Source organism: Mus musculus, chromosome 9 (genome assembly GCF_000001635.26).
Source record: "Mus musculus strain C57BL/6J chromosome 9, GRCm38.p6 C57BL/6J".
Lineage (NCBI taxonomy): Eukaryota > Metazoa > Chordata > Mammalia > Rodentia > Muridae > Mus > Mus musculus.
Genome location: NC_000075.6, coordinates 39,586,983 through 39,607,715, shown reverse-complemented (window position 1 = coordinate 39,607,715; position 20,733 = coordinate 39,586,983). Strand labels below are relative to the sequence as shown.

At 40.3% G+C, this 20,733-nt stretch overlaps 1 protein-coding gene across 5 annotated transcripts; it reads left to right on the top strand.

Moving 5' to 3' along the window:
• The first annotated feature begins 2,941 nt into the window (after positions 1-2,941).
• Positions 2,942-20,320, top strand: AW551984 (expressed sequence AW551984). Of its 5 annotated transcripts, XM_006510304.1 has the most exons (21): positions 2,942-3,187; positions 3,352-3,474; positions 4,405-4,501; positions 6,879-6,936; positions 7,046-7,248; positions 7,555-7,777; positions 7,896-8,071; positions 8,324-8,438; positions 9,633-9,802; positions 10,020-10,108; positions 10,517-10,661; positions 11,042-11,121; positions 13,061-13,175; positions 13,881-14,045; positions 14,287-14,387; positions 14,673-14,920; positions 16,215-16,313; positions 16,408-16,512; positions 16,985-17,115; positions 17,947-18,073; positions 18,591-19,581. In XM_006510304.1, the coding sequence occupies exons 4-21, from the start codon at positions 6,894-6,896 to the stop codon at positions 18,668-18,670; spliced, it is 2,415 nt and encodes an 804-aa protein (XP_006510367.1). In that variant the 5' UTR covers positions 2,942-3,187; positions 3,352-3,474; positions 4,405-4,501; positions 6,879-6,893; the 3' UTR covers positions 18,671-19,581. The 5 variants fall into 5 exon arrangements, with proteins under 5 accessions (XP_006510367.1, NP_001346880.1, XP_006510368.1 ...); NM_001359951.1 differs by lacking the exon at positions 2,942-3,187 and having other exon boundaries at positions 3,446-3,474; positions 18,591-20,320; XM_006510305.4 differs by lacking the exons at positions 2,942-3,187; positions 3,352-3,474 and adding an exon at positions 3,495-4,189 and having other exon boundaries at positions 18,563-19,581.
• Positions 20,321-20,733: the final 413 nt, after the last annotated feature.

The following is a 20,733-nucleotide window of genomic DNA, read 5'->3' as shown; positions in this document are numbered from 1 at the left end:
GGACATCAAATAGACTAGATCAGAAAAGAAATTCTCTTTGCCACATAGTAATTAAATCATTAAATATCTAGAACAAAGAAAGTATACTTAAATCAGAAAGAGAAAGACTGAGTAAAATATAAAGGCAAACCTTATTACAATTATATCTAGCTTTTGAATAGAACTCGAAAAGCCAGAAGAGCTTCTGTAAGGCAAAGAACATCACAATTGTACAAAGAGGCAGTTTACAAAATGGGGAAAGATTTTTATGAACTTCACATCCAATAGAGGTTTAATATCCAAATATATAAAGAACTAAGAAATTAGATATTTAAAAAATAGATAATACAATTAAAAATGAGGTGGAGATTCCATCATAAATCATAATTACCAGAAACTAGAAACAACCTAGATACCCATCAACAGAATGAGTAAAGATAACATGGTACATTTACAGAAAGGAGTATCACACAGCTGGTAAAAAGATGACATCATGAAATTTCAAGCAAATAGATGGAACTAGACACAATTATCCCAAGTTAGGTAACCCAGACCCAGAAATTTCAATATGGTATGTATTAATTTATATGAGAATATTAGCCATTAGATAAATGATGACCAGCCTACAATCCGTAGACCCAGAGAAGGTAGGCACAGAGGTAGCGACTAGGTTATGACACATGTATCTCCCTGGGAAGAGAAAATAGAATATATCTTATGATTGGATTGGGGCTTAAAGTGGGGGCATATGAACTGGAAAGGTCAGGTGAGGAGATAGTGTTGAGGAAGGGAATGTGGGGAGAAAGTCCTCTTATCGATGGGCAGTTGAGGGGTGATATGGAAACGTTCAGTGGAAACGTCCTAAAATATATAAAAGTGATCCTAGTAAGGTTTCCCAGAAATGGGAAAGATAAGTCCAAAATGGCCATATTTTGTTACCAAACAAGAATTCCAGTACTGAGACTTGGTTGCATTCAGTTGAGTCCTTGGCTAAAATGGTCCCATGGAAATCCCCAAACAACCTAATAGGCTATTGTTTAGGCAATGGCTTGCTCTTTGATAGCAAAGACCCATTGCCAAGGAAAATATCCATACAACTCTGAATGTGGAAATACTGACCTGGTGCCTACCTCTAAATTCTAATGTCTTTGATGTGGAAGATATTCTGCAGGTTACTGAAGAGAAATATAAATATGAACCCATCTACCAAACCTTTGGCCTACAACCTGCCTTACCTGTAAGATATGCCAGGGCAATGGTAACACAGAAGTTGTGAGAGTAGCAAACCAATATCTTATTTGACATAAGGCCCACTCCATAAGCTGAAACTCATACTCAATACTGCTTGGGTGACCAAGAACAAAAGACTAAATAGTCCAGAGAACTAGGGAAAAGTCAAATACTATTGATCTAACAAGAACAGCAACAATAACAGCAACAGGTATCAATACAATGATTCCCAAAGGTATTCTGCTATACTGATAGATATATCTATCATCAGAGAAGCTTCCTCCTGCAACAGATGGGAACAGACACAGAGACCTACAGGTAGACATTACTCTCTCATTAGAGAGAGTCCTTGAAAGACACAGCTCTACATGGGATTTTTCAACTGTGCTAATTTCCTGAGAGCTCAAGGAATCCCTTAGAACAGGAGGCAGAAACACTGTAAAAGCCACCGGGGATAGGGTCCTCTGGGTATATAGTATAATGTATTCTTAGTATTTTATGGAACTCCTGACTGAATGTGCCCCAATGAATCTCTGATTTTTGTTCCTGCTCTTGGGGGTATTTTCTTTTTGTTGATTTGACTTGTGCAGCTTCAATGTGATAGTTTTGCTTTATTTTCTATCTTATTCTGTCATATTTTTGGTTGGGAAGAAAGAAAGAAAGAAAGAAAGAAAGAAAGAAAGAAAGAAAGAAAGAAAGAAAGAAAGAAAGAAAGAAAGAAAGAAAGCTGGAAAGGAAGGGAGGAAGGAAGGAAATGACTTGTGTGAAAACTGAAGGTTGGGATAAAGAGATTATTAGACAGTCATGAACAGAGTTTAAGCATTATTTTTACAAATGTCTAATTAAAGTTAAGAAAGAAGAATATACAGAAAATGGAAAAGGTACAATATTAAAGGCTGGTAGCTTTCTGAAGTGATGAAGAGAAAACTCAGTGTCCAAGGACATGATAGATGCTGGGTAAGAAGTGACCAGAGTCACTTTCCAGCATCCAGGGGCCTCTCTGAGTTACTTGGGGGAAGGGCAACGCTTTCTGCTCCTGAGGCTTTAATAGAGAAACAGTCAGGTGATTGCTCAGCTGGCAGCTGGAGGAACACAGTTTGGGACTTCTGAACTAGGAGAGATGGGAAAAGAGAGAGTGAGAAAAGAAAAAGCAAAACTTAAAAAAAAAGACAGTGAGGAAAACAGTTTCAATGACAAAGATAAAAATGAAAACAGGAACATATGTAAGGAAAGTGTAAAAATGGTAAATGAGTGCAAATGTCTACTACAATAAGGGAAAACTGTGCTCTTTTCAAGACAAAGAAAACAAACAAAAGAAAAAGAAAAAGAGAGACAGGAAGAGAAATGTCCCAATGGCTTGTTATAAGCCAATTTTTATGAGGTCATATTCTCAATCAAGATTTCTTCTTCTCAAATGACCCCAGCTTATGTCAAGTTGAAATAAAACTAGCTAGTACTGTTGGGTAATCATATTCCTATCTCCTCTTATTGACAAAATACAAATTCATATACCAGTGCCTTTCATATATACACAGATGTATGTACAATATGTATGCATATAAAGTGACGTTTTTCTTTAAAGGTTTGATCATTGGACTCATGAAAAACTTTAAAATGGAAAAAGTAAATTACACATTGTTTTAAAATAAAGTTTGGATTTATGGTTAACTATAAAGTTCTATTTATTTGTGTATATTTGCCATAAATACTCCCCAATTCTGCTTCTTACAAGATGTGTGTCATGTCTCCTCTGTGGAAGACAAGTTCTAGGTTTTTATTTCAGCACAATGGAGGAAGAAATCTGTTTAGTATGCCAGGTTTTGGCTTTTGCTGGTAGATAGTCCAGCAGACAGTGAGCAGCACCAGATGTGATTTCTACAGTGTGTGCCCTGAACGGAACATAACCTGGGGATGGAAGCCAGGATACCTCAACTTCAACTCAAACTTCAAACTTCGAAGCGCTGATGTAAACCCATTGGTAATTAAATTTGTTACAGAAGCACCGCATTTCCACACCGGGTCTTTCTGTTGTTACAATTTTAAATGTTCACGTGAAGAAGGATTTGCCTGCCTTTGACTTTGCCTGGTCTGTGATCCATCCTCTGCATCTTGGAAATTTAACAGGGATTCTCTTCCTTGCAGATGCTTCAGTCATAGAGTTGCTATGTTACAGCAGAGCCAGAGAGGTGGGCGTGTTTTCCAGGAAAATTAATCCGCAGCTGTTTTCATTTTTCTTGACTCACAGCACCGGGATTTCTGGGGAAGGTAAGAGCCAGCGCTGCAGACATCCCTCTCCCAGCTCTGAAAACACCCAACCACTCCCATCCCGGACATTGCCTTCCCTTCCCCGGCTCCACTTATTCAGGAGGCCCATCCCCCTTTAGGGGCTTGCTTAAACTGCAAGAGCCAAGTGTGGGGAGTGGGTACTTGTGAGTGATTTCTGCGCCATTGGAAGTTTATCGGGATGCAAGAATCCTTTAATCATCTAATAACCTCAAGCAAGTCCCTCTTGTTCTCATCTGTCTTAAACCGTCTCTTTCTCTACTTCCTTAAATCTTTGGCGCCTACTTCTTCAAACTCTGAAGTTCCTTTCCTTTCAGTCAATTAAGTTATCAGCTTTATGTAAAATTGTGCCATGGGAGTGCAGTTAGAACGAAAACTGAAAACTGATTGGAGCTCTTAAGTTCTTAAAATAAATAAATATCAGGAAGTCTTGAGGTGCTAAAAATCAAGAGCAGACAATTGAAAATTGAAATTACCCCCCCCCCCAAAAAAAACTATGTAAGCTCCCCTTTCCAAGTCTCCTCCATGGTTAGCTTCTAGTTCCCAGCAGCCAACAGCAGGGGAGTGGCCAGCTGTTTCTTCACACTCCCGCCCCCTTCACTGCAGTTGTTCTGCCCTGAGGGTCCACACCGGAGCTGATCCCGGGTGACTCACTGAGAAGCCCTCGGTCTTCCACGTCCACCACCAGCAACAACAGGTTCTTGGATCTTGGTCCCACCTGAGGAAACTCTCTACCTTAGATAGACACTTTTCTCATTTTTTTTTCCCCCCGAGAGACAGAATGGAGCCTTGCCACAATTGACTGTTTATATGAGAAAGGGTGGAGTGGTCAGGAAAATCCCTCCGCGAGCGAAATTTACTATGAGGTTAGATTCAGGAAATAAAGGATATTTGTTTTGTTTTTCACTACAGGTGACTGTGGTCTGCCTCTCTCCTCTCAACCTCCTGCAGTGGCCACTGCCAGCCTGAGATCTCTGCTGCCAGACACAGTACATCTTTCAGCCCTTGGGTGAGTCTCCTGCTCTAAGCTTCCTATTGATATTAGGCATTCTTTTCCCTGGCCTCATGCCTTTCCTATACATTTTGTCTTATTTAAAGGACGCCCCCCGCCCCCCGTATTTTTTCCTAGATACTCTGTGTTTTCATAAATTATCATCTGTTGCAATTCTTGCTTTGCTGTCAAGCGGTAAAACATTTTAACAGCCAGGATTTATTCCGCAGCTGTTGAAGAATAACAAGTTGAGCCAGAATCATAGCTGCTGATTTGTGGGAGTGGGTGTGTGTGAGTGTGATCAACATGCAGATTGCGCGCTCGCTCTCTCTCTCCCTCTCCCCCCCCCTCTCTCTCTCTCTGCGTGTGTGTGTGTGTGTGTGTGTGTGCCCGCGCGCGCGCACGCGCTGCCTATACTAAGCAAATGCTGTATCACTAAGATACGTCACAACTCAGATTTGTAATTGCTATTAAAATGAGGATGGTTGGCCCAGGAGTAGCACTGTCCACTGCTTTGGAAGCTTTGAGGTAGGGCTGTGCCACAAAGAAAGACAAAAGCCCTTATTTGCATAGTTGTAGGAAGGTGGAGGTATTTAAATCAACTGCCCCTTCAGCCGGTTCATCAGCATCAGAGCAACAGTTGTCCTGAGCATGCTGTGTGTTCCAGGCAGTGCCGCTTCAGCTCCAGTGAAAAGTACCTTTGTTGGTGCCTGCCACTGCAGCTCAGGTCATTTTTTTCTCTTTTCTTTTTTCTTTTTTCTTTTTTTTTTTTTTTCACAACGGGGGAAGAGAAGCTAGGTGATGATGATCAGATACAGAATGCTCTCGTGGAAAAATTTACACCCATCATAGGTGTTAGTGCAAAAACGGTGTTCACTTGCGTGGGTTTTTAGTCTCTTTAATAAAAACATTAAGAAAGAAGCTGACTTAGAAGGAAGTTCCAGGATGGTTATATTAGAGTTGGAGGAAAGAAAGACAAACCACTTGGCATCTGCTAGAAGGAGAAGAGAGGCTATCCATGCCCTTAATATAGGCATTTATGTGGCTGTCAAAGGAGAGTTTGGGTCTATAGAGAAACATCTAGAAAGCTTGCCCTACTACCATAAGCCAGTAGGCAATAGAGTCCTGTGTGACAGAAGCTCTGTGAACTCCACATTGTGGGAAGGCTAACAGTTACCAGGGTAAATTATCTCGTTAAGAAGACAGTCCTTTCTCTTTAGCTGGCTACCTTTTGGAGAGGCTCCTGACCTGGTGACTGACAAGCCCAACTGTATTAACTCGTAAGATAAGGATAACAATATATAATGTATGGCTCTAACCAGGGCCTTAGGTACAACTCAGATTTTATTCTTTTCACCTGGAAGAAGTACCTCTCCTTTAATTGCTCCCCCACCACACCCTGCAAAGCCCTCATACCTCCCCATTTTCACATGGTATTTTCAATCCTGAAGTGGGGCCAGGCTCATGTTTCTCTTCCGAATGTTACCAAAGCCATCTGAAAGGGAAGGGTTCATCATTCCTGATGGACTTCAGGGTCCTTAGAACCTGCATAGCTACCAAACAGGGAGACTCAAACAACATACGGACTCCGTGATAGGACAGTCATGGCCATCATAAAGCATGAACTCCTTCCATTTTTTTTAAAAAACCATAACATGTTCTAGCTTTAAAAAATATTATACTATTATAGAAACGAAATGGGATATCTTACTTTTAAATTGAGCTTATGTCGCATTTATCTTATACATGTGTAAATTAGAAAAGCTGGGAGGTGACCTTGGTGATGTATTTGCATTCTGCCCTCTAGGACAACTCACTTACAAGGAGCCAGAAGGCAGAAGGCAGACAACCCTTGAATTGCATAGCTGCTCACATAGGTCTCTGAGTGGTGTGAATGAGATAATAAGCAGGAGATGTTTATTGAAAAGTAGTGACCATGACAACAGGAACACTGCTGACGTCATTGATGAAAGCCTTCTAAGGATCTGCCCCAGGTCTAGAAAGCTCGTCCATATGATTGACACATTTTCATGCTGGTATTATGGTTCTCATTTTAGACAGGACATACTAATGCTTAGTGGGGCTAAACTTATGACACCTATTCAGTAGGTATGAGATGCACTGTATTAGTCATACTTTAGGGAAAGTAGAATTATTGTATAAAGCAGCCTCAGACATTTCCTGTTAGTGGACACCTCAGGACTCATATCTTCCCACCTAGTTTGCCATTTAATAAAAACCTTATCTTTGACATCTCCCTCTCCTCACACCACATCCTTCTTTCTAGCTCTAAAACAGTCACTCTGCATGCATTCTGCCAGAGAGATGTCAGGTGGTGGTATTTGAGTGCTTGACTCTAACGATGTACTATAGGAAATGATGCATCTTTCCACAGAACCGCAGCTTCAACATGGTGCGTTCTGGCGGCTTACTCACTAGCATAAGAGATCCAGGTAAGCAAGAGCCAAGACTCTTAGTGCTGGATTCTTTAGAAACTAGGGAGTTCTGTGGGTGTGACTCTAGCACATCTTGTTGAACTACAGAACCCTGATCTTTCCCTAGTGGCACTGAAGAGCATTGCTGTGACTCTGTCCATCAATGATTTTGTGGCTGGTGTGTCTGCAACCCTAAACTATGAGAATGAAGAGAAATCACCCCTGGAGGCCTTCTTTGTGTTCCCCATGGATGAAGATTCTGCTGTCTACAGCTTTGAGGCCTTTGTGGATGGGAAGAAAATTGTGGCAGAACTTCAGGACAAGTACCAGGTCTGAGGGATGAGTTTATCCCCTCCCCTTCTTGTTTATGTAAGGTTTTCTCCTTAGACATTAATCAAATGCAGTAAATCAAAAAAAAATTCGAGTACCAAATGATTTATCCTTCATTTACTTCTAATCTATTTGCCTAAAATTATTTGGGGGTGCAGATAATTTGTCATCCACAGTGTAGCTGCTCCAGTGACAGCGCCTGTCAAAGTCCCTGGAAATAGTCTGGGCTCTATGTGCCTCCGAGGTGTCCATTCATTGTTCATTGGTGTCATCTTCTTTTTTCACCACTCATGTTATGTTCTGAAGGCCCACAAAAGGTATGAAGAGGCCCTCTCTGGAGGATATCAGGCCTACTTATTGGAGGAAGACAAGTGTTCCCGGGATGTCTTCTGTTGCAATGTGGGGAACCTGCAACCAGGGTCAAAAGTGTCACTGACCCTGAGATATGTGCAAGAACTTCCCTTGGAAGACGATGGGGCCCTGCGTTATGTGCTCCCAGCCATCCTGAATCCTAGATACCATCTCTCCGGTGAGTGCCTCTCCCTTTTGGATACCTGCCATTGATGGCATAAGTTTGGAAAGTACAATACATTTTTGGAATGCTAGATGTTTTAACAAGAAACACCAAACTAGGGTTCTTTCTGTAGATGGACGTGAGGACAGTAATCTGGATATGAAGACCCCAATAGTCCCTTTGGAGGAATTGCCCTACACACTCAGCATGGTTGCCACTATCAGCTCCCAGCTTGGTATCAGTACAATCCAATCCAACTGTCCCTTGAATCCCATTGAGTACACTGGAGATAACAAGACCTCAGCTCAGGTAAATAGTGCAAGAGTTCCCAGTCCTTTAGTGCTTTCCCTATTGAACTCGTGGTCCTCATCCATCCTTATGGGATCCTCCACACTTTCTGAGCTACTGTTTTTTTTTTTTTTTTTTTTTTTTTTACCTACCCTTTGTACAATTACTCTTTTCATGCTACTCATGGAAACCTGTAGTCCTAGATTAGATTTAAACCTCTGGAAGCAATCAATGGAAATTATAACATGGTTCCTCTGCTGCTCTCTTCCTCAGGTTTCCTTGGCTGAAGGACACAAATTTGACCGGGATGTGGAACTCCTGATTTTCTATAGGAAGGTGCACAGTCCGAGCGTAGCTGTGGAGATGGGGATGTCTGGAAGGCCATCAGGTATTTTCTTCCTAATTTGGAAATTTACCCCCTCGGAGCTCACCCTGCCTTAAAACTACTCTCAAATAATGACATTTTGATTGTTCTGTTAAGTGATGAGGAAAACATCAACAGTCTGAAATACTGAAGGTCCTCACACTTCTCTAACCAAACATAGTTTAATAATCAGGATGTTGTTGTTGTTGTTGTTGTTTTGAGATAGGATTTCTCTGTGTAGCCCTGGCTGTCCTGGAACTCACTCTGTAGACCAGACTGGTCTTGAACTCAGAAATCTGCCTGCCTCTGCCTCCTACCACATGACAATTATCAGGATGTTTAAGACCATTAATAAATAGTTGGAAGAAGAATGTGAGAAATAACTTGAAAAATGGAAATGGTATAAACTTGAACCATAACCAGTTTTGAAAAGATATAATTCAAAATAGTTCTATGGCATTTTCCCTTCTCAAAGGTTCAAACTTGTTCAAATATGGCAGCTTTACCTGCCAAGCTATCTCTTAGGTCCTACAATTAACATCTTAAAAAACAGTGAAATAAATACTCATTTCTTTGATTTGTTGAAGAAGTTCAAACTCATGGACTGCTTTCGGCAAATGTTGGCAAATGCTAGTCCTGGGTATCTCACATGTGTTTTTGAGCTGCCAGGAAATGAGCATTCATTGGCAATGACACCAGAGCCACTGTTACTTTTATACACTAATCCCCTTTTCATCTTCATATTTTTTCTCCTGTATCTTTTAAATGTTCATAGCTCACCTCCAGCCCTTTGCAAGCTAACTGTTTAAAATATTAACCAAAAAAACAAAATAGGATTTGGGCTTGTATTTTTCCAGCTCACTGTTCTGTTCACAATTGATTTGGGGGTTTGGTGGGGGGTGGCAGGAAGGAGAGGGGGAGGACAAGGGAGAAGGAGAGGGGGAGAGGGAGAAAGAGAACAAAGCATGGTGGGAAGTGGATGAGTCGGTCCAGAGTTTTTCACATGTTAGGCAAATGCTTCAATTGACCTGTAACCACAGCAGTCTTTTTCTTTGAGAAAGGACTTCATTAAATTACACAGGTTGGCCATGGACTCATTCTGCCTCCCAGAGTACTTTTAACTTGTGATTTTAAACCTATATCATCAAAATGTTCTTAGGGACTTTAGAATTCTTGAGTTTCTTTTTGTTTTACAAGGTCTTAATCCTTTCTATATAGATAGTTTAATGGGAGCACCTTCTGCAATGGTGAGTTTCTACCCAGATATCCCAGAAGTGGAGACCACAACAAAATGTGGAGAATTTGTGTTCCTTATGGACCGTTCAAGAAGCATGAATAGCCCCATGAGTTCCAAGGACAAGTCTCAGCTGAGAATAGATGCTGCCAAGGTAAAACAAACTCACTGAGGATAAATCTGGGGTTAGGGAGTGGTTCAGTTCAGCTCTGTTGGAGATGGAGATATGTTCCTTATCTGAGTTCTTGGGGTTTCCTTAGAGTACAAGATGGAATAAAGTAGTGTGACAGACCACATCCTCCACACTTGTACCAGTTGTGTGTGCATGTGCACACCCAATCACTTTGCTGGTCACACTTTCTCACCTCCAGGAAACACTGATTCTGCTATTGAAGAGTTTGCCAATGGGCTGCTATTTCAACATCTATGGATTTGGAGCCACCCATGAGGAGTTCTTTCCGTAAGTTCCTAGAAAGAGGTGACAAGAAGCTATAACAGGGCTTGCATTCAAGATAGCTAGGTAGGTGGGAATCCTTGCTGCCCAACTTGACAACCCAAGTTTGATTAACCAGAACTCACATGGAAAAAAGAAAATAAAATCGGTTCCCACAAATTGTCTTCTGACCTTTCACAGGTAGCTATCACACACACACACACACACACACACACACACACACACACACACACACTGTTGTAAATTCACATAAACTATATATTTTAACGAGAGAAAATGCATTGTGAAAGGGTAGGTGTAAAGCTGACCTGAACTTGGGGGTAATTTGGGTAGGATTGCATTTGATAGGGATTTCTCAGCCCTGGAAACTCGATGGTGTGCCCTCATGTGACCATGTGTGCTTGCCTCTCTCAGAGACAGTGTGATGTACAATCAGGAAACCATGCAGATTGCTGTGAAGAAAGTAAAGCGTTTGTTGGCGGATCTAGGAGGGACTGAACTTTTAACACCACTACGGAAAATTTTTAGGAAACCCCCAATCCCAGGGCATCCCTTACAGGTAAGAATTGGACCAAATTTAACAGAAGGGGGCAGAGAGAATGAAAATTCTCCTTAAGAACATATATTCTTGAATGTCATGAAAAATGACGGAAACACTGTATGTACTCCAGGCTTCTGCTATATAGGAGAGAGAAATAAAAATAAGAGGTACTTGTCTTCTTAACTTAAACAAAACTAGTGTGTTAATGGCTGAAACTCCCAGAGATTTTGTGCTAACACCATGCAAACATAGTAAGATAAAGAACAACACTGGAAAATAGTGATCTACCTGTTTAAAGAGGCACCACAGAATTTGAATTGTTTCAAGGGTTAAGTTCTATTCTCTTAAAATGAACTTGACAGTAACTTGATGGATATTCTATTGTTTGCTTTGTGCAGGTCTTTGTCTTCACTGATGGAGAAGTTGTTGAAACTTTTAGTGTAATCAGAGAAGTTATGTTCCAGAGCAAGAAGCACAGGTATAAGGTGGTCTCCATTTCTACTGGGGAAACACAGGGATTTTAACAAGGCCAAACTGTAGCCAAGCATTACCTGATACTAAGAACTTGGAAGACTTATCAAGTGATTACTTATTTTCTATGAAAATAAAAAACAGTACTCCAAATAACATCAACTATGTAAAAAACTAATTTATCCTTATCTTTTTGAACCTATTGAGTGTGTATGTCCCCAGAGGGTTCTGTCCACAACTCTGTGACAAGGGACACTGCTCTTTGAAAGCCCATGTTTAGATTTTACCTGTTTATCTATTCTTGCTATTTGTTCCAGAAGGTAAATTGATGCCTTCTGAGATCTTCACCCAAGTTATTACTATCTTTGTAGTCATAGAATTTAGGTGTCTTAGTTCCTTTAATGTTTTCAAATAGTACTTGTTGAAATTACTTTGTAGAAATTCCAGCATAAATGGGAGAAGGAGTCACTCCCATTGAGTGAAGCTTTGGCGAATGAGCATTGTTAGGGCAGGAAAGTCAGTTTGTTTAGAGCAGTGGCCACTGGTAGGTTGCCCATGTGCCAGAGGGTGTTTTTATATCCATATACACATGGAGAGCACTGAGTGGACTCTGTGTGTTTAAAAAAAAAAGTTGATAGAGGAGACAGTTGAAATAGAGGGTATAGGAGGATTTGGAGGACGTAGTATAAGGTGGGTATGATTAACATACATTGTACACATGTATGAAACTCTCAAAGAACAAAAAGGAACTATTTATAGACCTATTTTCTCTAGTTTTCTGGTGGCTTAGGAAACTGCAGCTGGCATTTCCATGAGCAGAAGCCAAACTAAGTGCTAGAACTTAAGCTACATAGTTAATTCTTGTATGTCTTATGAACTCAGTCTAGCCCTTGATTTTCTTCCTCAAGATGGAGAGAGTAACAGTATTTATTTAAAGTTTACTGCGATACTAGAAATAATAAAACTCTATAATCATCAGGAATTATCTTGGTAAAATTTAAGTATCACTAATATTTTCTGTCATTGTAATTATTGTTTTTACTAGCTTCCACATAAAGCAGTGTTCTAGGCAAACCATCAGGCATGAACAACTTTTAACTTGACTCTATACAGAAAGATAGTATAGATCTCGTGGTTGAAAGTTTATATTAGAAACTTTGACATATGGAATAAAGATCTGTGTTCTGTAAGAAGAGAATCCCCAGTTGGTTTTCTGTAATTAAGAGCTGAGTTCTGATTCTTGCATTTTTTTTTTTGAGCATTAGCTTTATAACCGATATTATCGGGAACTGTGACTTATATTAACTCAATCAAAAGAGATCAATAAACAGGCCCAGATTATACTGTATTAATTCACAGTGAAAACTTTTTTTACAGCATCTAAAATACTTGTTTAATTTACCAATCATATATTGTCTTTGTATATACTGTTCTTCTTGGAAAATGAAATTATGGAAAACAACAACAAAAAAAACCACTGCTCTTGTGCATAGACTTGGACAGAATGAAAACTTTTCCCTTAGAAAAGCAGGGCACATGCTCCTCACCTGACATCCTCCCTAGCAGGGGCAACACTATGTTAGACAGTGTCAAGAGGTGCTGTTCACTCTTCATTTCTTTCCTCTTTTTTTAGAAGAGGAATTTTGTATTTAGACAGACCAGTTGGTAAAGAATGACTTTGGACACACTTCTTTGATTTTTTGCACTTCAGATCTGAATGTTAAAATGAAATATGAGGTTATTTCAGGACACTCTGAATAGGTAAATTGTGTCACAATTGTGAGACATTTTATGTATCTTTAAAATAGAACATGCTTAATGAATGGCAGTTATTACATAGTTATTCAAGAAAGTACCCTGTGTTCATATCATTTGTGATAATGATGTGTTAAATTGATAATTCCATTCAGGTTCCATCTTTAACCTCTGTCTTCTTACATTCACAGATGTTTCTCATTTGGCATTGGAGAAGGGGCCTCCACTAGCTTAATCAAGAACCTTGCCCGGGTGTCAGGGGGCACTGCAGAGTTTATCACAGGCAATGATAGGATGCAGTCCAAGGTGAGGATCAACCATGTATAGGGAAATGGATACTACAATTAAAATCTGTGATAGAAAGGGACATTTCTTTAAGGGTAGGAGTCCAACTTAGCTCCAGAACACATTTTCTGATGCCTCCAGTGTTTAGCTCATATACTTAGTGGTGACAAATCTGGCCATGGAAAGAGGGCCTACTATAGTATGTAGACAAGTGTCTCTGGTTCTTTTATACATTAGCTCAGAGATGATTTGCTGACAGTTGAGGCTTTTGTGTTGAAACCAGACAGACAAAGAGCTTTGGATGTCACACTTAAGAATCCACATATGTGCTTCAGGACCTCTTTTGGTGTTATATCCGACCTTTACTGCAAAAGATATCAGGCAAAAGAGAAAGATCAAGTGTGATATGTACTATAAAATCAAAGTGACTTCAAATTGATATAGCCATCTACTGATATATTTCTAAGCATCTGACTCACAGTACCATCTTTACTAAATCTCTTCCCTGTGAGTCTCTTCCCCTTAGCTTTTCATCTATTCATATTTATGTGTGAAATAACTCAACCTTGGACTGCAAAAGAGCAATAAGTTTACTTCTTCATATAGCAGTAGAAATTAGATGTAGAATTAATTAAGGCTCGTGAACTCTATATACAGTATGTCATCAATAGTATCAATCACTATCATTTCTTGCTTATACTTACTCTTATCTTTCTTCTCCTGCAGGCCCTTAGATCTCTGAGGCGTTCTTTACAGTCTGTAGTAGAGGATGTCTCTCTGAGCTGGAATTTGCCTCCCAAGATGTTTGCACCTATGCTATCTCCAGAACAAACTTCTATCTTTAGGGGTCAAAGGCTAATCATCTACAGCCTACTGATTGGAAAAATACCAGTGAGTCCACAATCTTAATCTCTCTACCTGGTACTAAGTAGAAGAGATAGTTTTGAGATTCAACAGGTTATTGTATTTGCTAACTACAGCTGTCCAGGCACTTTTCCTATCATACCAGGTTCCTGCTCTCCTGAACACATGGCTTCTGGATAGATAGATATATTAAGCTGGGGTAGGGACCTGACATTTAGACCCACCATCTTCCAAGTAATTCCTCTTTGTCTCCTTCTCTCACGTACAGAAAGAAGAGGCAACCGGTGAAGTGTGTCTCTCATATAAGCTTCATGGTAAAAGTTATGAGGAAAAAGTGACATTTTCTCTACAGCCAAAGCCTGATGACAAGTGAGAGTTCTGTTTTCTTTCCCTTTCCTTCTTTCTTTATCCCCGTGGTCTTTGATGGCTGAATCCTTTTCTTGATGCTGAACAGAATTGTGTCCCCACAATCACGTTTTATCTCTTGCTCACTCACCTATTGCCCAGCTTTTCTCCTACATCTCCTTCCTTCTGTGACATGTAGCTTTTATAGGGTCCAATGAAAAGGCATGCAGGTTGGTTTTCTTACTTCCAGAATGATTTTTGTTTTGTTTTGTTTTGTTTTTTTGTTTGTTTTTGTTTTGTTTCTTTCAGCCTCACCATTCACCGTCTTGCTGCAAAGTCCATGATCCAGTCCAAAGACTTTGGCTTCAAGGAGACGTCACTAATGTATAAGAGAGATGTGCTGGACATCAGCCTAGAGTCTGGAGTCATGAGTTCCTTTACAGCCTTTGTTGCCATCAACAAGGAGCTCAACGAGCCCATCCAGGGGCCCCTGGTGCATAGGGATATCCCAAGGCCTATTCTCTTGGGTGCAGGTCCTAATAGGCCCTCTGATGGTGGTAAGTTTTATCCTGTAAATACTTTTATGAATATGGAGCTTTTACTACTTCAGAATGGTATATAAAATTGTAAAATATTGTCACATTCCTTTTTCCCCTTGTCCTTCCACATACAGGATTTATGACTAGTCTTAAACTTTCCTCTTCCAAGGAGATTATACACACACACACACACACACACACACACACACACACACACACATATATATATATATATATATATATATATATATATATATATCAGTTGAGAAAAAGACTTGAAACCAAGTGTTGAGAAAAGAAACATGGATAAATCTAAACATCAAAATTACAAATAAACCTTGAATGAGGTTCAAAGTTGAAGATAATTTGTGGTTTGGATGATTATAATGTGAAGAGTACAATGATGACCAGTAGCTGAAACAATCACTAATTGTTAGGTTAGTCACTAAAACTAATGACTGAGACATGAAGAAGAAAAGGCGTCTTACATAGTCTAAAATATAGCCAGAGACCAAATATAATAGTCTCTAAGTTAAAACACTACAAATACTGTGTGTGTGTGTGTGTGTGTGTGTGTGTGTGTGTGTGTGTGTGTGTATGTTTGTGCTTGCGCCAATTAAATTCTGAAAAGTAGAACAGTGCTGACTGATGACAAGGTTTTCATGAGTTAGGAGATGGTGCTGAAGTAGAATAAAGGCAAAGTCCTTGGATTTGGAGAAGTCAGATGCATTTGCATTAGAATATTGCATTTGCTACCCACATGAGTAGCGGAATTGTCCAGTCAATGGTAGAGGTTGATATGCAGTGGATATCAGTTGTCTGAGTTACAGATAGTTCAATGGATCATAGGAAGTAACAAAGAAGGCTGAAAATATGAAGACAGAAGGTAACCCAAATGGTGGAGGAAGTGGGATCATATGGGCCTGAAGAAGCTGCCAACACCAATACTCAACCCTTCTTCTTACAGATATGGTCCTTGGACAAGGACATTTTAAGAGTGATAACAATTTTAAGGGAGGAGAAAAATTTACTTCAAGTTAAGACATGGTTGAAAGGAGCTCCCTGGGATGAATCAAAAGATGGATGAAAGATTAATTCTTGTGTGTTGGGGGTTTCAGAGGAAGGAAGGTAGAAAAGGTGGTTCGGAATGCACTAGAAGGCAGTATATCAGGGAAGAATGGGGCATAGGGGTGACGACTGAAGCTAAGGAAGATGGGAGCACTTGGGTCTCAAATCATCAGACTTCATTGTCCTTTTCACCTTTGTAGAACATGGATGCCTCAGTGTAAATGTCTGTACTGGTGCCTTTCAGGTTATCCCAAAACTTTATTCTGCGCCAGTGCTCCTGTAACTCTGCCTCCATGGCTGAAGGGCTCAGGAAAATGTGTTGCTACAATACTCATGCCAAATGGTGAGGATCCTTTAAATTCAATGCATCAGAGTGGCTCCTACAATCTCAGAGAATGTTTGTCTTACCAAGGTTTGTCTCACACACTTCTGACTAGGCACACCCCAACAGCGTCAGAACAGCCAGAAGAAGAAATGTGTGGTTCATACAGATACTCGCCCTGAGTTGCCCCACCTGGCTAAATATGACAGTTACCCACAAGGTGAGAGAGACCTTAGATTGTATTTCTCTGATATATGGTGATTGAAGAACTAGTCCTCCTAATCTCCCTACCAAGGAAATCTATCAAGAGCCCCTGATAGCAGGTGAGATTTTTTTTTGAGTATGTGCACTTGCTATGATCAGCCCAACTCCACTGAACTACAACGTAAGATCTAAAAACCTCCTCTAATGGGCTCTGGTATGTCTTTTAGACTAACAAACTTCTGTTTTCTATCTTTTCTTTCATAAGCCCCTTGTAGGCCTGCAGAATGGACATACCATCTTATTTGGCTCGTTCTAGGCTGGCCATCCCTTTACATATTGATCATGATGATGCATCTTGAGGATGTCTGAAGGCTTTCTTTCTACAGCCCTCTTACTATTGTATGGCTCTGAATTCAGAAAGCCACTCAGGTGGGCTAAGAAAACAATAGCTACATAATTCCTAAACACTTTATCTGTTCTTCTCAAAGGGAGTAAGGAGCATAGTATTGCACAGCTGATATATCTCCAGAATGCAGATGGTTCCTGGGATATGAATGAGGATTTAGCTAAGATTCTAAGTACTAGTTTGGAAGACATCACAGCTGCATGCCCTACTGAGGTAAGATCCAAAAAGAAAAAAAAAAAAAAAAAAGTAAGTGAGTGTTTTTTATACAATATTGTTAGTAGTGAAGTTTTTTTATGACTCAAGTTCTACTTAGGAGAATAGGAAGGTGATATTGCCTAGATAAACATCTAATAATGAGAGATTAATTGTTTTGTGAGTATAATGGAACAGCCTCATTCAAAGAGGACAGGAACGCTGAGTCTGGGTGTGGATAGTCATACTACAAAGCATGAAAGTTCATTGATCTGCTGAGTCTAAAAGCTGAAACCTTAAGAAACAATGAGTGAAAACTCTTGAATGATATTGTTTTCCTGAAGTGTTCATTCAACAATGTGATTAGATTGGTCTTTTGTCTCACCTCTATCATTAATTCTAGGATAACACTGGAGAAAATATTTTATGTTTCTATGACTCTTTTTTTTCTTGTAACTATTGAGTTGAAATTTTTTGTTTCCCCCTTCCAGACCAGAAATAGGAAAGATAATTCATATAATAATAATATTTTGTAAAGGCAGCTATATAGGTATGTTCTTCTCTGGGCATAGTGGGAGCATCTTCTCAGAGGTATTTGACTAGTTCCCATTGCTGACCTAGAGGTCATACTGGACTTAAAGCTCAAGACTTTTCTGTCCTAAGACCCAGTGGATTGCTAACCTGATAATCAAGAAAAACATCTCACATGATATGTATATGGTGGGCATAGATAAGAAATAAACTCCACGCAGCAGCAGTTTGGGGGATACAGAAGACATGAAGTTTTGCATGTTTCATCTTGAGAGACTTCTTGATTCATCCTGGGCATGAGAGAATCCTCTGTCTGTGCAGGTGTTAGAACCCTCAGCCTGGGCTACAATGCTGGCCGTGATCTGGCTGCATGCCAATGGCAAGGAATTGAAGGACGAGTGGGAGCTTCTGGAAAGAAAGGCTGTGGTTTGGCTTCACAATAATTCAGGTAGGAACACAAACACAGCCTCCACCCCTTTTCCTTCTTCTTTAGGAAGGCAGCTACTGTGACTCCAGGCCTGACAGAGAATAAGCACTGGATAGTCCCTGAATTCATTGCCACCATGCTAATTTGGAGCTTTTCTGCTCCCTTAGCTTATCTTTCTGTGGCAGTATATGGTGACGTTCATAAATGGGGGTGGAAAGGGGTGAGTATAGGTGGAAGGGGCAAAGGGGGGGAGGAGGTGTCAAATGGCAAGGGCACAGTGTAGTAGCAACTGTCCTCTGGTACTCAGTACTGAGCTGAGTATCCATAGTCCTGGATGCTCCTTGGGCAGTCATTGTCTCCCTATTGCTGAGTAGACTAAAGGCTAATTGGAGCACACAGAAAAGAAGAGTCAGGAGTACTGAGGAAGGATGTAATAGAAGTGAGGGTAGATGACTTGAGAGGACAAGAGAGGTCAAGGAATGAGATTTCTCTCCATCTGTTATCCCACAGCCCTGACTCTTATTCCTCCTCTCCACAGTCCGTGGTTTCAACAAGCTTATACGTACTGCCAACAAGCTCTTGAAGACATCTTTGAGCCCCTCGATCTTCAAGTTATAAGAGTGATGTCCAGGAGAATGGCATTCTTTCCTGCCTCCTGCCACACCCTTCACCTCATCTCCTAAGATAGATTTTTGTCTTGGGTACCTTATCACTTGTATCTTACTATAAAAGTGAAGGGTGAGCTCTGGCTATCTGTTGTAGGTCCCACTGGATATAACTTTGGGTGTCTGTGTGTCCCTTATGTCTGTGTGCTGGTAGATATCGAAACTATTTCCTATCTTGGAGCAGTATAGAACATTTGCATGTCGTGATAGTTCTCCTAACTTTTAAAAACATCTTTTACTCCAGTCCAAGGACAGACTGTGGCAGTGCTGCTAGAAAATCCCTGCATCAAATAATTGTCTTCATTATCCTTTTGGTACTCACCTTTCATTTTGTAGACTTGTCATCATATACATTATGTACTCAAACACAATTTCCATTCTTGGAAGAAGTCAGATGTAAACTGCAAGCCAACGTCAGGGTCAATGTAACTTCAAGATCACAGAGAATCAGGGTTCCCATTTTGCTCATTGCTACTGTTGGGAACATTCTTGATGTACTCACTCTATGTGACCCTTGTCAGTCTATGCTCCACACCTTTCTTTCTCCTGCCCAAGTGATTTGAGATGAGTCAAACTTGTAAATAGATGTCTGCCCATAACCATTAACCATTCTATAGAAGGTTGATGATGAAATCTTTAGACCTAGCTTAAATCCATTAAACCCATGATTTTGGTCATGGTCAGGTTTACTCAGAATTAATGTAGGTTGTGATGAGACCTGAGTATGTTTGGTTTTTCAGCCCATAAAGATTGGAGTTCCCTGATCACTCTGACACTTGCTTTTCACATACCCTATCATATTAAATGACCCTATGCCTCCAAATTGCTGTTTTACCAACATTAAAGTGGCTATTTCTACTCTGACTTTGTGTTGGTCTTTTGTCAGTTGATTCAATGACCATGAGTTAAGTTCTATTATCCCATTTTCAGCTCCAACACTTGGATGTGCCCATTGTTCACACTGTGCTTATTAATGCAACACTAGAGACAGGGCATGGTTTATGCCTTCAGCCAGACTTGACCACCTGACTCCACTAAGCCAAATTTAAAGGCTAAATTAATTGTACAAAATAGAATAAGAATTTATTCAATATAGTTACACTGGGAAGAGGGACAAAGAGACCCAGACCTTCTCCAAATTCAGCTAGCCCAAGACTTCTCCAATGTGATTTCTCTACGTCCATCATCTTCAAGGTCCTGAAGAGGGACTAAAATTGAAATAAAGGGCCAAATAGATGTGTGTGTGTGTCATAGGTTTTGTAGGTCAATTCCTATTTTGTGGGTGGGATCCCCTTTTCATTAGTCTGACATTCAGATTGGGAGACACATGTGTTTCTTTAGAAAAAAAAATAATATCAATTCCTGCCAGTATAGCTCCACTATCACAATATCCTCTGTTGGCAGACTATCTCTTTCCTTTTTTTATTTAAATAAACTGTCTTTTTAGAAGTATGTGATTTGCTTTTAAAATAAAAGTTTACTGATCCTTTGTGAGTTTCACATCATGAACCCCAATCCTACTCATCTCCCCACTCCTTTGTATCTGCCCTCTGCTCTTGCAACCTCCACCACAAAAGAAACAAAATAAAAATAAAATTCAAACAACAACAACAAAAAAACCTGTAACAAACAAAACCCATCCCATGTGGAAACTGTGTGTCACTCTGTGTCCCATAGCATACCCTTTCGTACACATATCTTTAGTTGCAAATATTCATTGCATTGAGTCATCAGTTCGATGGAGGCCCCTGGCTGCTGCTACCCCATCAATATTGGATCCTCACCAGGACTGTTCTTGGATATTCTGTGGTTGCCCTGTATCATGGAGCTCCTGCAGCTTTTGATCTGCAAAACTGGCCCTTTCATATGCTCTAGCAGTTCATGCATGAGGTCACTGTTGGGATGTATAGTCTCAAATGCCTTGATGTGGGCCTAGGTGGCAGCTGAGTCAGTCACCCTGCCAGCTCTCCTGTGCTCACAACATCAGAGTGAGCTCCCCAGCACTGCCCTAGCTAG

Coding starts and splice junctions, on each gene's coding strand:
- AW551984 (XM_006510305.4), top strand. CDS start 6,894: ATGGTGCGTTCTGGCGGCTTACTCACTAGCATAAGAGATCCAG. Junction 7,778..7,895: donor TCCTAGATACCATCTCTCCG/GTGAGTGCCTCT, acceptor TTCTTTCTGTAG/ATGGACGTGAGGACAGTAAT. Junction 14,388..14,672: donor CAGCCAAAGCCTGATGACAA/GTGAGAGTTCTG, acceptor TGTTTCTTTCAG/CCTCACCATTCACCGTCTTG.